The sequence below is a fragment of the Henckelia pumila genome, chromosome 1 (assembly GCF_033568475.1).
Source record: "Henckelia pumila isolate YLH828 chromosome 1, ASM3356847v2, whole genome shotgun sequence".
Taxonomy (NCBI): Eukaryota; Viridiplantae; Streptophyta; class Magnoliopsida; order Lamiales; family Gesneriaceae; genus Henckelia; species Henckelia pumila.
In genome coordinates, this window is record NC_133120.1 from 90,533,342 (window position 1) to 90,549,096 (window position 15,755).

At 30.6% G+C, this 15,755-nt stretch overlaps 2 protein-coding genes across 3 annotated transcripts; one reads left to right on the forward strand and one right to left on the reverse strand.

Moving 5' to 3' along the window:
• The first annotated feature begins 3,117 nt into the window (after nucleotides 1-3,117).
• LOC140890253 (isochorismate synthase, chloroplastic-like) lies at nucleotides 3,118-6,906 on the forward strand. Of its 2 annotated transcripts, none has more exons than XM_073298015.1 (13): nucleotides 3,118-3,285; nucleotides 3,378-3,578; nucleotides 4,226-4,428; nucleotides 4,546-4,663; nucleotides 4,763-5,035; nucleotides 5,147-5,290; nucleotides 5,393-5,511; nucleotides 5,629-5,686; nucleotides 5,821-5,931; nucleotides 6,028-6,112; nucleotides 6,240-6,337; nucleotides 6,459-6,551; nucleotides 6,664-6,906. In XM_073298015.1, exons 1-13 carry the CDS (start codon nucleotides 3,169-3,171, stop codon nucleotides 6,724-6,726), a joined length of 1,683 nt encoding a protein of 560 aa, XP_073154116.1. In that variant the 5' UTR covers nucleotides 3,118-3,168; the 3' UTR covers nucleotides 6,727-6,906. The 2 variants fall into 2 exon arrangements, with proteins under 2 accessions (XP_073154116.1, XP_073154122.1); XM_073298021.1 differs by having other exon boundaries at nucleotides 3,381-3,578.
• A 4,153-nt stretch (nucleotides 6,907-11,059) lies between these two features.
• Nucleotides 11,060-15,241, reverse strand: LOC140886904 (isochorismate synthase, chloroplastic-like). Its single transcript, XM_073293816.1, has 13 exons — nucleotides 14,960-15,241; nucleotides 14,643-14,837; nucleotides 13,555-13,757; nucleotides 13,320-13,437; nucleotides 12,948-13,220; nucleotides 12,693-12,836; nucleotides 12,472-12,590; nucleotides 12,297-12,354; nucleotides 12,052-12,162; nucleotides 11,871-11,955; nucleotides 11,646-11,743; nucleotides 11,427-11,519; nucleotides 11,060-11,337 (listed from the first exon to the last, which is right to left on the reverse strand). The coding sequence occupies exons 1-13, from the start codon at nucleotides 15,074-15,076 to the stop codon at nucleotides 11,293-11,295; spliced, it is 1,659 nt and encodes a 552-aa protein (XP_073149917.1). The 5' UTR covers nucleotides 15,077-15,241; the 3' UTR covers nucleotides 11,060-11,292.
• Between the last annotated feature and the right edge of the window lie 514 nt (nucleotides 15,242-15,755).

The following is a 15,755-nucleotide window of genomic DNA, read 5'->3' on the forward strand; positions in this document are numbered from 1 at the left end:
CACGGAAATAATATTAGTGATAATTAATAATAAATTTTTTAAGTTTTAATGTTTTAAGAGCACAAATATCAAGGACATTTATTAATATTAAATATTAGCAATTAATCAACCTAAAATAAATAAATAGAGACAAAGTGATTACATATTTACTTAAACTATAAAATGACATAGAAAACCTTAAAAAAGTTTTGGAAATACCAACAAAGCTCATACAACAAATAAAATTTCTAATATAAAAGATGACATATATGAAAATTCATAACTTAAAAGTGTGACTTTTATAATAGTAATAGATATATGTTTAAATAATGTTATATATATTCATAGGTTTTTAAATGCTTCGAGCATGGTGAATGCCTCTTTACTAGCTAAGAGCAGGTGTACGTTATTGGTGTTTTTGTATTATAAGAATTTTAATTTCTGGCCTTTTAAAACTAAGATTTTGGGTTAATAATATAACTGTTTCAGTGTTTTGTGTTGAATAAAAAGATTTTGCATTTTTCATGATATAAAATGGACCAAACGATATATATGCACAATTTAATTAATTATATACAGTAAATCACATTGAATTATTTATTGCACTTGAAATTACATAATTATCCTAAATGTATTTGTGAAAGATTTTTTTCAAATAAAGTACAGTGATAATTTTGTAATCTCAAAGCACAAGTATATACCTAATGTTTAATACTACGTGTACATGTATCATAATATAAACCATGTCTAGCTAGTGCTAGTGCCCTTAGAAACTGATTAATGCAAAATAAACCTCATGTTGGAACCGGGAATTTAATGCATGACAATGCAAAGCTGTTGCAATTTTGATCGTTAATTTGTCAATTTCAATATTTGTTTTGCAATTTTGGTCATTTTTTGACGTTTTGTCTATGCGACGTTGATGTATATGCACTGTTACATCGGCATTTTCACGAAAAAATATTACAATTTTCAGAACTTGAAAGACGCATATATAAGTAAAAATGAAATTAAAATTTGACAATATGAAAAAGTGAAATATGAAAAAGTGATAAATATTAAAAAGCAAACATATATAATAAAAATTGTAATTTTTCTAACAGATATATATAGATAATTAAACTACAATACCTATATATATAAAAAAAGGGAGTATTATTATGGATATATGTTCATATATATTAAAAAAAATGTGGGAAATGAACATGAAACTTCCCTCGGTGTCGTTATATAAAAAGTATATATAGGAGTAGGGTCAATACTTGTGTTAGTCCAATTTCACGCCATAACTGACTCCAAGTAAAATAATTTTGTTACGTATAGATTCTGCCGCATTTATAATTTTCATGCACTAAACTAGCTACTTCATTTATTAAATATATGTTTTACCACAACTAATCATACCCTATGTATAGGAGATACCGAATCTAAATATAAGTGCACATTGAATGCCAATATATAATAATAATAAAAATAACTAAAAAATTCGATAGTCAAGAATTTTTTTATCATGAAGATTACATAAGCTAGCTTAAATCTAGCCACAACAAACCCTTTAATTTAATATTGGAAACAAAATTTTCTAATTGTAATTATATACTACATTTACGGATACTAGCTATATATCTTTGTAGTTTGTACACACGTTAATGATGTTCAAAAGAGAGATAAACAATTAGAAACAATTAGAACAAGAGTTGGTAAATATGTGTTTGTTAGATATGAAATGGATTATTTATATTATATTATATTATATATATATATATATATATATATATATATATATATATATATATATATACACATACATACATACAGAATATTCATAATTTATAAAAGCGAAGGATAATATTAATCATAAAAAAACTTGAAATATGCAAAAGGAAATGAGCATCAAGTTATTAGCCAATCCCAAACTTCGTATAGGATTAATAAACTAAAACTTTATGACAAGCAAATTATATAAAGTTTTGACTAATTAAGGCGCATATGAGGATCATGGGGCATGATTTTGTTTTTTCTCCATTATTTATTTGTGCATTCACCTTATTGAATACATTTTTATTTATTTATTTAGTGATTGATGGGCACTCTGTTCTTGAAATAACAAACCCTCAGGTGAAATAGTCAGTTTGAGTGGGCATTCTTAATGTGCAGAGTTCAAGTTTTACGTACTCTATACTCCATAGCTCTACATTTCAGTCAAAATCGGCCCAAATATTTTTTAATTCTTTATTGCGTCGTTAAAACAAAATCTAGCATGCAATTTATTTATATAATATATATTATTTTAAAAGAAGCACGATTTTCTAAATTAGATATTATTTTGTTAAATAATAATCATAATCTGTATATATATGTACCATCAAAATTTAAAAAAATTTACGATATTAAAATATATCATTTTATGGATTAAATATATATATATATCATTTTATAGCTAGAAAGACATAAAATTAAATATCCCGATCGATTTTATCTCCAAATAATATAAATATGATCAAAATTGACTGAGGAATTTATTTCGTGTCATGAATAGTTTGTCCTAAACTGTAAGAAAAGAACGTACGAGATGTATTACCCAATAAAATTATTACACATGCAATTTAGCAGTTACGTATCAAACTTTAAGCAAAAAAGAAGAAGAGATGACGAGAAATCTGTTGATATCAGAGATTAATTCGTTCAATTTAATATAAAATTATATTTTTTTCAGTTCTTAAACATTTGGTTCCCGCGATTGAGTGCTTAGCTGTAAAATGCAAGCACATACTCTAACAAATTATACTTTGAAGTTTGAACATACGATAGTCTTCCAAAAACGTAAGAAATAACGTGGAAGTGACTTCACAAATGTTGAGCAGTACTAAATTAATTTATATTTTATGTTGATAAATAATTAATGACAAAAAATAAAAATAAAGATTACGGTCAAGAAGAACTATATATATATATATATGAATGGGGTGTGCTATTCACAGTCAAATAAAAGAATTAAAAATTATCCAAACTCTTAGTCAGTTATGGCGTGAAATTGGACTTCAAACTTAATTACATATATTATATATATCGCTTAGTATATAAAGACCGAGGGAAGTTCCATTTTAATGTGTAAATCATAGGTTTTTGCGAGAAAGAAATACTATATTCAGACATACAAACACGCAAAAACCTCAAGAAAAAGCACACATGGCTTCACTTGCTAAGCATTGCTTCGCCCGTCTCACAGATATGGAATCCGTGAAATCATCCAAAGTTTCAAGTCCGAACCCGATTGCAAGACATTCGGTTCATTTCGATAATCACGTGAGAATGAGACTTTTTTGTTTGTTTGTTTTTAAAATCATATTTCTTGCAATTTATATTGGTTGATTGACAATATATATATATGTGTGTAGCAGAAATATTATAATGAGTTATCTTCACTATCAATGAATGGTTGCCAAGGTGATAACCCTAGAGCGCCGATTGGAACCATCGAGACCAAAACATTTCCAATGGCTCCGACACCAGCTTCGGCGGCCGACCGCCTCAACTCGGCCATTTACGACTTGAAGTCGAACCCATCGCAGCTTGAATCCGGGATCATTCGTCTTGAGGTATATATAATATAGCTAGCTATGCCATGTTGTAGTTAGAATATATAAAGAAAAACAAAAATTAATAGAAAAAAAGATTGAAGAATTTAAAGAAAAATATTTCTAAATTATAGTACTCTATACTTCATAATTTAAATCTCTTCCTCAATTAATTCAGTGAATTTTTTAAATTGAAAGAATCAAAGTGAGAAGATTTTGGAGGGGAGTACTCTAGCTACGATGATGAAATTAGAAAAAAATTACTTGAAATACAAAAGTTTTCATAAAAAATTTTAATTTTCCCATTCTAACAATATTATAAAAAATTGTAATTTTTTCCATTCTAACAATTTTTTCGTGTGACAAAGCTAATAAAGTTTCGCTTAAGTAATTATTTTTCCCTTATAACTCTGAAAACAATTTGATATACATGGGGAAAAAAAAGTTTGGCTTTAATAAAAACATGCTGATCATGAGTAACAATATATTTCAAGACAATTAAATAAACGATTTCAAACATTTCAAGTCCATCAAACAAAATAAATGAATCTGAATATATATAATATGATCATATATAATATAATAAGATATAAAAAAATTAAAAAAATCCATGCATGTTTGATTCTTGAATATTGTATGCATATAATAATTGTTACTTAAATGTGAAGGTGCCGATTGACGAGCACATTGAGGCACTGGATTGGCTTCGTTCTCAGAGCTTAGATCCTTTGCTCCCGCGCAGTTATTATTCTGGTCGCGAATCGTCCATTGTTCATCAAGAAAAGTTGGTTGGTGTTGCTGGATTTGGTTCAGCCGTCTCATTTCGCCATCTCGATGCATTCTCTTTGAATGATTGGCATTCCATCAAAAGGTATGTATATTGTACCTTTACATTTTAGTTAATTTCCATCGATATATATATGCTTGAATTTTCGAGACGCGAAATTCCAACAAATATTATACATGCATGATTTGGATGATCGATCAGGTTCTTATCTAAAAGCTCTCCACTGATCCGTGCTTATGGTGGAATGCGTTTTGATGCAAAAGCTAACATCTCTCCCGAATGGCAAGACTTTGCTTCTTTCTATTTCATGGTCCCTCAGGTAATTTAATTTAATTAATACTATTAGACAAAAGTTATAAAGTACTATTCATATAATTAAATATCTGAAGTTAACAGCTTATATGTATATGGGATTCAGGTTGAATTTGATGAGTTTGAAGGAAGTTCGATGATCGCTGCAACCGTGGCATGGGACAACCGCCTTTCGACGACATATGAACAAGCAGTAGCCGCACTTGAGGCCACCATGCGGCAGCTTTCAAGTGTCATCAAATCCAACATTAATAATAATTCTTCTTCTCAACAACCTATTATGCTTGATCAAACTCATTTTCCAAACCAAATATCTTGGGAACTAGCTGTCAACAAAGCCTTGGACTCCATTAAAAGCAAAGATTCCAATCTAACCAAGGTTCTCATCTACCAACATCTCCCCCTCCTAATCTGTTTAATTTTTTGTGTCATATAAATATTCATGAATATATAGTTTACCTCATGAAAAATTATACATGTATGTATGCAGGTCGTGCTTGCACGTAGCAGCCGAGTACATACAAATGCAGAAATCGACCCATTGATGTGGTTGGAAGCCTTGAAGGCTGAAGGAGTTAATTCCTACCAGTTTTGTGTCCAACCTCCTGAAGCACCTGCTTTCATTGGAAACACTGTGAGTATAAATATTCAAGCCTAGCTTGCTAGTATTTGGCATATTCTTGAATTCGTTGTCTTGCAATATTTTGATATTCTTTTGTGTATCTAATTGAATTAGCCCGAAAGACTATTTTACCGCGACCAGCTGAGTGTCACCAGCGATGCATTGGCCGCAACACGAGCCAGAGGATCATCAGAGGCTCTAGATTTACAGATTGGGCGCGATTTACTTTCAAGGTAATGAACTAGTACTTATCAGATTATTAAAACGTTATAGTATCAGTAATTCATTAATGCTTGATAAATATTCTGAGCAGCTGCATCATTTAATTTTGTTTGGTGATTCATTTGCAGTCCTAAAGATCACCATGAATTTGCAGTAGTAAGAGAAAGCATCAGAAGAAAACTCGAAGTAAGTTTAATTAGCTTATAATCCATATATCATTCACAGATTAAAGCTATTAATTCATTTATATATAGAGTTGATGCACTATATATATATATTGTTTGAGTACTTCTGACATGATAATTTTTTAATGTCTTTAGGCCATATGTTCGAGCACAATAGTCGAACCAAACAAATCTCTGCGGAAGCTACCACGAATTCAACATCTTTACGCTAAACTCACGGGCACACTCGAACAAGAAGATGATGAGGTATATATACAATACATAGGTCCTTGGTTCCCTTGGATTCATATATATAGCTAGATAAAGCAGATACTAAAAAAAAAAATCTACTTGTTTTTCCAGTTCAAGATTTTGTCATCACTTCATCCGACTCCAGCTGTTTGTGGGCAGCCTATGGAAGATGCCCGAGTATTCATAATCGAAACCGGTAGGCACACACTACTCCCCTGACCTTTTAATAAGTAATTCGTGTCTTTGTTTCAACGATCATTTTTATTATATGAATATATAGAAATGATACTGATGCATTATATATATATTATTCAATGACGCAGAATCGTTCGACAGAGGATACTATGCTGGCCCTGTTGGGTGGTTTGGTGGTGAAGAGAGCGAGTTTGCTGTTGGAATAAGATCAGCCTTGGTTGGAAAGGTAATAAATAACCAACACCACCTCAGCAAAGAAATTCCCACATATGAATGAAACTTATATCGAAAACGTCGCGACTTCATCGATGAAACTAAATAAATTTGCATTCCATCAAATTTGCTAGGACATCGGTGCTATATTGTACGCGGGAACTGGTATAGTAGAAGGGAGCCAACCAGCAATGGAATGGAAGGAATTAGAGCTCAAAACCTCACAGGTATGTATCGAATAGGCGAAACTCGACACCGATTTATGTTGTCAACATTTAAATGCTAATACATGAAGATTAATCTGATTCTAAACTTTTTTTGTTGTCTCATTTTGCACAGTTCACAAAATTGATGAAACGTGAAGCACCTCGAATGGCAATAAGTGGACAGCCACAGCATTAAAGTGCAGATGGATATATGGATGGAATGCAGCAGCCCACATTTTTTTGTTTCTTGATATCCCTCGTAAATATGAATAAAATAGTGTTGAAATGATTAAAAAAAAAAAAAAGAGCATACCAATATTCAGCTGCTGTACTGTTAACTGTATTTCCCCTATTGCTTTATTCAATTAATGGATTTTTTTTAAGTGGATGGTTTACTCTGTTTCATCAGTGAATTCTGCACAATATTGTCATGTCTTCATATTTCCAAAGCTGCAACAACATTATTTTCTGCTGGTACTAAACAAAACACATCGTGCAACATATAAAAAATGTCACTCCCCAAATCCTGACATGGGAAATGTTCTAAAAAAATATAAATTGTAAACATTCTGGCTAAATCATCAAGCATATAAATACAGAAATAACATAGATCAATCTTTTTATTCCATAAATTTTGCCACAGAAGTTCAAATTATGACTAAAACTTGTTGGAAAATGTGTTGGAAAGTGGTGAATGAGATAAATGTTCATTGTCCCACATTGGTAAAATAAGGGAAAGGATGACAATATATAATGCCCAAGTTTGGACAATGGGTTGGGGTCCAAGGGATACCCATGTTTGTTAAAGGGAGCGGACCTAGTCTAGGCTAAGTTCGAACCATTAGCCACACGCGCGCCGCCGTCCAACCGACCGCACCGCACGGTCTTGGGCTTACAAATAAATTAAATATTTATTTTGCAGTGCATGCCGAAACAGGACGTGACTCTTGGGCTCAGTGTACATCTCTTCAGACCGAACCATTGCAACTTTTCGGCCATGCATGCATTGAAGGGATGCAGCCGTCCAACATCTATAAATAGATGGCCCTTGCATTCATTCCAATTCGCTCATTCATTCAGATTTCTTTTCTTCTCTCTTGCATACTCATATCGAGTCTGAGTTTTCTTAAAGCACTTCTGTTCGAAGTTCTTTGAGTCTGCAGTGCTGCTACTCAAAGTTGGGAAGCGTTCTATTTTGGGAGACACTTTGCACAATCCCGTTAGCACCTAGGCGGGGCAAAATTTGTCTTAAAGAAAAAAGGTTTCAACTTTTGGCTCGCTTTTGATCGTGGGGTGGAAATTGTGATTACAAAACTTTAATAGAAATTCATTCGACATTATCGTACGATCGTTATCGGTCTCCCTCGGCGAATGATATCAGTTCGATACCGTCCCAAGAAAAAACTCAAAGGTCATAGCCGACTTCTTTTACCATGAGGACGATCAACAAACAAGACCTTATCTTGTTGCCAAGAAAATAAATAATATTGATATAGATTATTGATATTTTTTGTATGAACTACGAAATAGAGGAAGAAATAATGGCTTTTTTTTTTTTATCCAGGAAAATGCAAACTGTCATACGCTTGAAAGACCAGTAAAAGTAATTAAATTGAGCTAGTTTATATTAGTGTAGGCAAAGATAATCAACCCGAAATTAAGAACAAGAGAGGTTTTCATGTTGGATTATACATTGCAGTTAAAATTATCAAATTATTGTAGTCTTGTAGATGCACTTTTAAAAGAATAATAGAATTAAATTTCATGAAAAAAAAAAATCAACAATAGAATCATAATTTAGTAAATTGTACTAGCTAGTTATTTTTGTAAATTTAGAGAGTTATTAATAAATAATATTGATGGGATTATAGGTTTATATAAGTATCTTTTGAAAGTTTTTTTATATTATTAATTTATCGAAATTATTAATTTCATGCATTGGTCCAAGTTGAGAACGAGAAAATATTATTTTATAGAGTTTATTAATTTATAATTTGTATTACGTAAGAGGATGTTTGGCTGAGCTTATAATCAGCGTATTGTCAAACAAATTGGAAGAGCATAAAGCTCCGCAAAACAGCTTATAAGTTGTTTTTAAAAAAACTGGGGTAACCCTACTTTTTTTAAAACGATCTTATTTTAAATTTTTACTTCTCCAAAATAGTCTTTTGTGTTTCCATAAATCCATCATCATGTCCTCCAGTACTTATAAAATATTAAATATTTTTTTAAAAATGAAATTTCCAAAAATATCAAATTCCTAAATTAAAATATGAAATATTTTTTTTTTGTAATATAGGCTTAATACTTATGATAAAATTTTAAAACTACTTTAAAAAAAAATTCATAGTATTATCCTTTTTTTGGTAATTTTGACAATAAAAAGATCTTATAATGCCAAACACATCAACATCTTTAATTCGTTTAAAATAAGTTCATCCAAACATTTTAACAACTTATTTTTAAAATAAGTCATGACAGCTTATAAGCTTCTAAATCAGCTTATAAGCTCTTAGTCGTGACAGATTATAAAGCTTATAAACAGTTTTTTTAATAAGATTAGTCAAACACTACTGTATTCATGAGTCTTAAATCTCTTATCCCTTTATGTTGAAAAGAAAATAATGTTCGAAAATTCTTTAAAGTTTATAAGCTGTTTTTAATAAACTTTTAGTCAAACACCAATGTAGTCATAAGTCTTAAATCTATTATCCCTTTATATTGAAAATAAAATAATGTCATTATAAGAATCGCTTCGAAAACTCCTCGTTTCTTCTAATGAAAGTTGTTTTGAATTTGCTATTTAGATTAAAGTTGTGTTTACTTAGTGAGATTAATTATATATAGATAAATAATATTAAGATTATTAAATTAATTTTATAGGATATTGTTGAATAATGGTGGATAAACAATCACATGTTTACTTTGATTGATCAATTTTGTGATTGATATTATGATTAAGTGACGAGTTATAATTTTGTCATTTACTTATAATATATAATCTTATTTTTAGTTTTTGTTTGTAAAATTGAGATTGTGATTTTTATTTAAGAATGTAAATTATTATTAATCCACATGTAAATTATTTTAATTGATCAAAATTATTGAGTATAAATATTATTTATTTTTAAAAAAAATTAATAAATTGAGTTTTAAAAAAAGTTTTTCACGAATAAGGATGAAATACAATGAAATGTATTAGTCATATCTTAAATTATTAGAATTTTTATTCAAGTTTTATAATTTTTAAATGGATCAGTCATATATTAAAATCAAATGAAATGTATATATTAATATGTATGTGAAATTTATATTCATGTTATATAATTTTTTTTTAAATAGATTTTTCATATATTATTTTTTTGGGAAGTGAAAGATATTAGTGTAATTTTTTTAATTGGAAACATAATTAGTTAAAAATAATTATTTATCATACCATTTATTTATGATAAATCATCAAAGTTTAAAGTTTAAATTAGGTAAATATGGATGAGATTTATGAGTTAATACGGGCCCTCAAAAAGCAAGTAAACATGAGATTGATAAGATTATTCTTATACTTATCATACCAAGTAAATTGAGGGATGAATTGTGCAAGGATAAATTATTGTATGATTATTAAACTAATTTGATAGGATATAGAGTAGTTATAGATAATTAATAATATGTTTACTTTCACGGATTAATTTTGTGATTGAAATTATAATTAAGAAGTAAATTACGATTTTAACCTTTAACTATTATGATATAAATATAGATCTACGAAATCACAATAAAAAAAACAATCAAATACAGAAACAAAAATTTTACAAATAAGAAAGAAAGTTAAAAAAAATACAAACGCATGAAGACAAAAAAGGAAAAAAAAAATCTTAAAAAACAATGATGAGTCGTTTACTTGTTTCAAAACCTTACAAAGTTGGAATGATAAAAACTTGCTCAAAAAAAAAAATTTAGGCACGACCTTACCTCGGAGGTGAAATATAATATTGGAGTGAAATTTGGGCAAATGAAGCGGCAAATTGAAGGGGAAGAATCGAGCAAACCGGAGGGAAATAAGCAGAGAAATTGAGAAGGAAATGTGGAAGAGAAAATGGGAAGGGTATAATAGATTTTTTTTTCCTTTTATCATAGTCTATATATTAATAATCCCTTATAAAATTTGGGACTAAAAATCATGCGTGAATCTCATTATTAACGGGCTTAAGGATTTAGGAAGATTTTCATTTTTCAACTAAACATATATAGGATTAAACCTTATTAATTATGTCATATCTTCTTTATCAAAATAAGTAAACGCAACTTAGGAAGATAGACGAAATACTTGCTTAATGTGAATGTGATAGTAAGTTTTCAATCTTTTAATTAGTCAGAAATTATTAATTAAGCTTTTGTTTAATATTTTATTTTTTGAATATTTCCGACGAATTAAATATACATCTCCAAACGAACTATTTTTAATTAAAACAATGCTAAAGAAAAATAATAAATAAATAAACAAGAAAAATTTTGATAATTCTTCCATTAATTAATTAAATAAACGAAGTAATAAAGGGACATTTAATTTAAGTACAATATATAGTAATTAAAGATTACATTTATTAATCTTTACAAGAAATTAAAAAATGTGGGAGGTCTCCTCGGAGACCAAGTGAAAAGAATTGGATTCCTGCAGGCATCTCTCTTGTTCAATATTTTTCAGTGATCTTGTTATATGTCCCGAGTAAGCTCTTTCAATGCTTCATCCTTCAGTGCTGTTCGCTTATATAGCCATTCGAACTTCTTCGCGTTTCATCATTTTAGTGAACTATACAAGAAAATCAAACTAACATACTTTTAAAATCCATTCAATTGTGATTGCCAATAATTTCATGTATTTGAATCATATGTACGTACCTGTGAGGTCTTGAGCTCTAATTCCTTCCATTCCATTGCTGGTTTGCTCCCTTTTACTATCCCAGTTCCCGCATACAATATAGCACCAATGTCCTATATAACATTTTTCAATGCAAATTTATTTAGTTTCATCGATAAAGTCGCGAAATTTTTTATAAGTTTCATTCATGTATATGTGGTAATTTCTTTGCTAGCTGAGGTGGTGTTGGTTATAATTACCTTTCCAACCAATGCTGATCTTATTCCAACAGCAAACTCGCTCTCTTCACCACCAAACCACCCAACAGGGCCAGCATAGTATCCTCTGTCGAACGATTCTGCGTCATTGAATAATATATATATAATGCATCAGTATCATTTCTATATATTCATATAATAAAAATGATCGTTGAAACAAAGACACGAATTACTTATTAAAAGGTCAGGGGAGTAGTGTGTGCCTACCGGTTTCGATTATGAATACTCGGGCATCTTCCATAGGCTGCCCACAAACAGCTGGAGTCGGATGAAGTGATGACAAAATCTTGAACTGGAAAAACAAGTAGATTTTTTTTTTTAGTATCTGCTTTATCTAGCTATATATATGAATCCAAGGGAACCAAGGACCTATGTATTGTATATATACCTCATCATCTTCTTGTTCGAGTGTGCCCGTGAGTTTAGCGTAAAGATGTTGAATTCGTGGTAGCTTCCGCAGAGATTTGTTTGGTTCGACTATTGTGCTCGAACATATGGCCTAAAGACATTAAAAAATTATCATGTCAGAAGTACTCAAACAATATATATATATAGTGCATCAACTCTATATATAAATGAATTAATAGCTTTAATCTGTGAATGATATATGGATTATAAGCTAATTAAACTTACTTCGAGTTTTCTTCTGATGCTTTCTCTTACTACTGCAAATTCATGGTGATCTTTAGGACTGCAAATGAATCACCAAACAAAATTAAATGATGCAGCTGCTCAGAATATTTATCAAGCATTAATGAATTACTGATACTATAACGTTTTAATAATCTGATAAGTACTAGTTCATTACCTTGAAAGTAAATCGCGCCCAATCTGTAAATCTAGAGCCTCTGATGTTCCTCTGGCTCGTGTTGCGGCCAATGCATCGCTGGTGACACTCAGCTGGTCGCGGTAAAATAGTCTTTCGGGCTAATTCAATTAGATACACAAAAGAATATCAAAATATTGCAAGACAACGAATTCAAGAATATGCCAAATACTAGCAAGCTAGGCTTGAATATTTATACTCACAGTGTTTCCAATGAAAGCAGGTGCTTCAGGAGGTTGGACACAAAACTGGTAGGAATTAACTCCTTCAGCCTTTAAGGCTTCCAACCACATCAATGGGTCGATTTCTGCATTTGTATGTACTCGGCTGCTACGTGCAAGCACAACCTGCATACATACATGTATAATTTTTCATGAGGTAAACTATATATTCATGAATATTTATATGACACAAAAAATTAAACAGATTAGGAGGGGGAGATGTTGGTAGATGAGAACCTTGGTTAGATTGGAATCTTTGCTTTTAATGGAGTCCAAGGCTTTGTTGACAGCTAGTTCCCAAGATATTTGGTTTGGAAAATGAGTTTGATCAAGCATAATAGGTTGTTGAGAAGAAGAATTATTATTAATGTTGGATTTGATGACACTTGAAAGCTGCCGCATGGTGGCCTCAAGTGCGGCTACTGCTTGTTCATATGTCGTCGAAAGGCGGTTGTCCCATGCCACGGTTGCAGCGATCATCGAACTTCCTTCAAACTCATCAAATTCAACCTGAATCCCATATACATATAAGCTGTTAACTTCAGATATTTAATTATATGAATAGTACTTTATAACTTTTGTCTAATAGTATTAATTAAATTAAATTACCTGAGGGACCATGAAATAGAAAGAAGCAAAGTCTTGCCATTCGGGAGAGATGTTAGCTTTTGCATCAAAACGCATTCCACCATAAGCACGGATCAGTGGAGAGCTTTTAGATAAGAACCTGATCGATCATCCAAATCATGCATGTATAATATTTGTTGGAATTTCGCGTCTCGAAAATTCAAGCATATATATATCGATGGAAATTAACTAAAATGTAAAGCTACAATATACATACCTTTTGATGGAATGCCAATCATTCAAAGAGAATGCATCGAGATGGCGAAATGAGACGGCTGAACCAAATCCAGCAACACCAACCAACTTTTCTTGATGAACAATGGACGATTCGCGACCAGAATAATAACTGCGTGGGAGCAAAGGATCTAAGCTCTGAGAACGAAGCCAATCCAGTGCCTCGATGTGCTCGTTAATAGGCACCTTTTAAAAAACCATTGAACATCAGAGAAACATCCATTGAACTCATGCTCACGAGGAACATCAGAAATATAGCTAGCAAGCATGCATGTGATTTAACAAATTATATTATATGTTTGCACATTTTAGAACATAATAATTAAAGAGAATGTATAATACCAAATTTCACACATATGAGATATAATGTTGATTTGGTGTAGTTGTAATTGTAATTGTAATTGTAATTATAGAGTAATATGAATTCATAAAACTAGATTTGAAGAAAATATGTTTGATTTCCATTGTGTAAGGGATAATATTCCTTTCACATTGGAAACATTTTTAATACCACTTTTCTCTGCCGGCAGATTCCAAACTTGAACGTACCGATAATATTGTTCCGATCCATTTAAATTCCAAGTCAAATGAAGGTAATTAATTTAGAATCTGAATAGTTTCCTGGAACCGTTCAACATTATTATATATATATACGAAACAAATTTAATTTTTTGTAAAACATAAAAAAAATATACCTTTGTATTTTAAATCATATATAGCACTTTTGAATTTATTTCGATCAAAATTTTTTGAAATTTTGTGATTTAATTTGCATAATATTGTACTGTAAAAAGTGCAAGAAAAGGAACAAGATTGATTAATGATTGAAATATTCTACCTCAACCAACCACGTGTCACATGCACACAAATTAAACGTATTCATTCCTCACTTTAACATGAACAAATTACAAATAGGCAAGTTCTACCTAATTTTCATGAATCCAATCGTTGCAACAAAAAATTAAAATATATATACATATAATATATAGTTCTCATTATTGTATGCATATGTATGTATGTATGTATGTATTGATAAACAATGTGTAAAACGTACAAAAATATATAATATACCTGGAGACGAATAATCCCTGATTCAAGTTGATATGGGTTCGACTTCAAGTCGTAAATGGCCGAGTTCAGACGATCAGCAGCCGAGGATGGTGTTGGTGCCATTGGAAATGTTTTGGTCTCAATGGTACCCATTGGTGCTCTTGGATCTTCGCTTTGGCAACCATTCATGGATAGTGAAGACAACTCCTTATATTTCTATGAATATTCAAAACAAAATATTAGCAAGCGCGCACACACATATACATACATACATATATTGCGAACAAGAAATATGCACGTTCTTCTGCGATGAATTAAAAGTTGGCATGCATTCTTACTTTGTTATTCGTGAAATTAATCGAATTTTTGGCATGTGCCGTTGGGGACGAAAAGGAGGTCGATTTGATGTTGGAAGAACGGCCGGCAATGCAATGGTTATAAGCTACTGCTGCCATTTTTTGCTATGTTATGTGCGCAAGATTATAATAATGTGTGATCTTGTTTTGTTTATGTAGTTGTGTGGCTTTTGTAGTGTGTGTGTTTTCTTGAAATATTTGTTTGTAGGCAAATATGTGTTGGGGGGTATTTATAACTACTTGTGTGGCTTTTGTTGTGTGTGTGTTTTCTTGAAATATTTGTATGTAGGCAAATATGTATTGGGGGGTATTTATAATAGTGGAACAAGCTTAAAGTCCAGTTAAGTTTTTTGACTGTATCTTAATTGTTTATTCATAATATATATTTCTAGGGTGCCGCCTAGGAGGAAATTACTTGCATTATTGACCAAAATATTTTAGTATTTCCCCACACCATATCATTTTGAATATTATTGTTTTGAATTAACTCTGGATGTAGCAAAGTTTAAATTTTATTACTTTGCATAGATTTTAGGATACATTAATAAACTTCAACTAAATACTAAATTACTAAATTATGATAAATAATCGATTACACATATTCTTTGATTCATTGATCGTTTTGGTTCAAATTCTATTATATTAAAATTATAAATTTTTATGTTAACTATATATATGGACTTATTATACATCTTTCGTCACCCCATCTCACAAGCCAAACACACAAATTTTCTAATCAACAATAATGGTCTTAGCTATAGCTTAAACTTGTAAAATA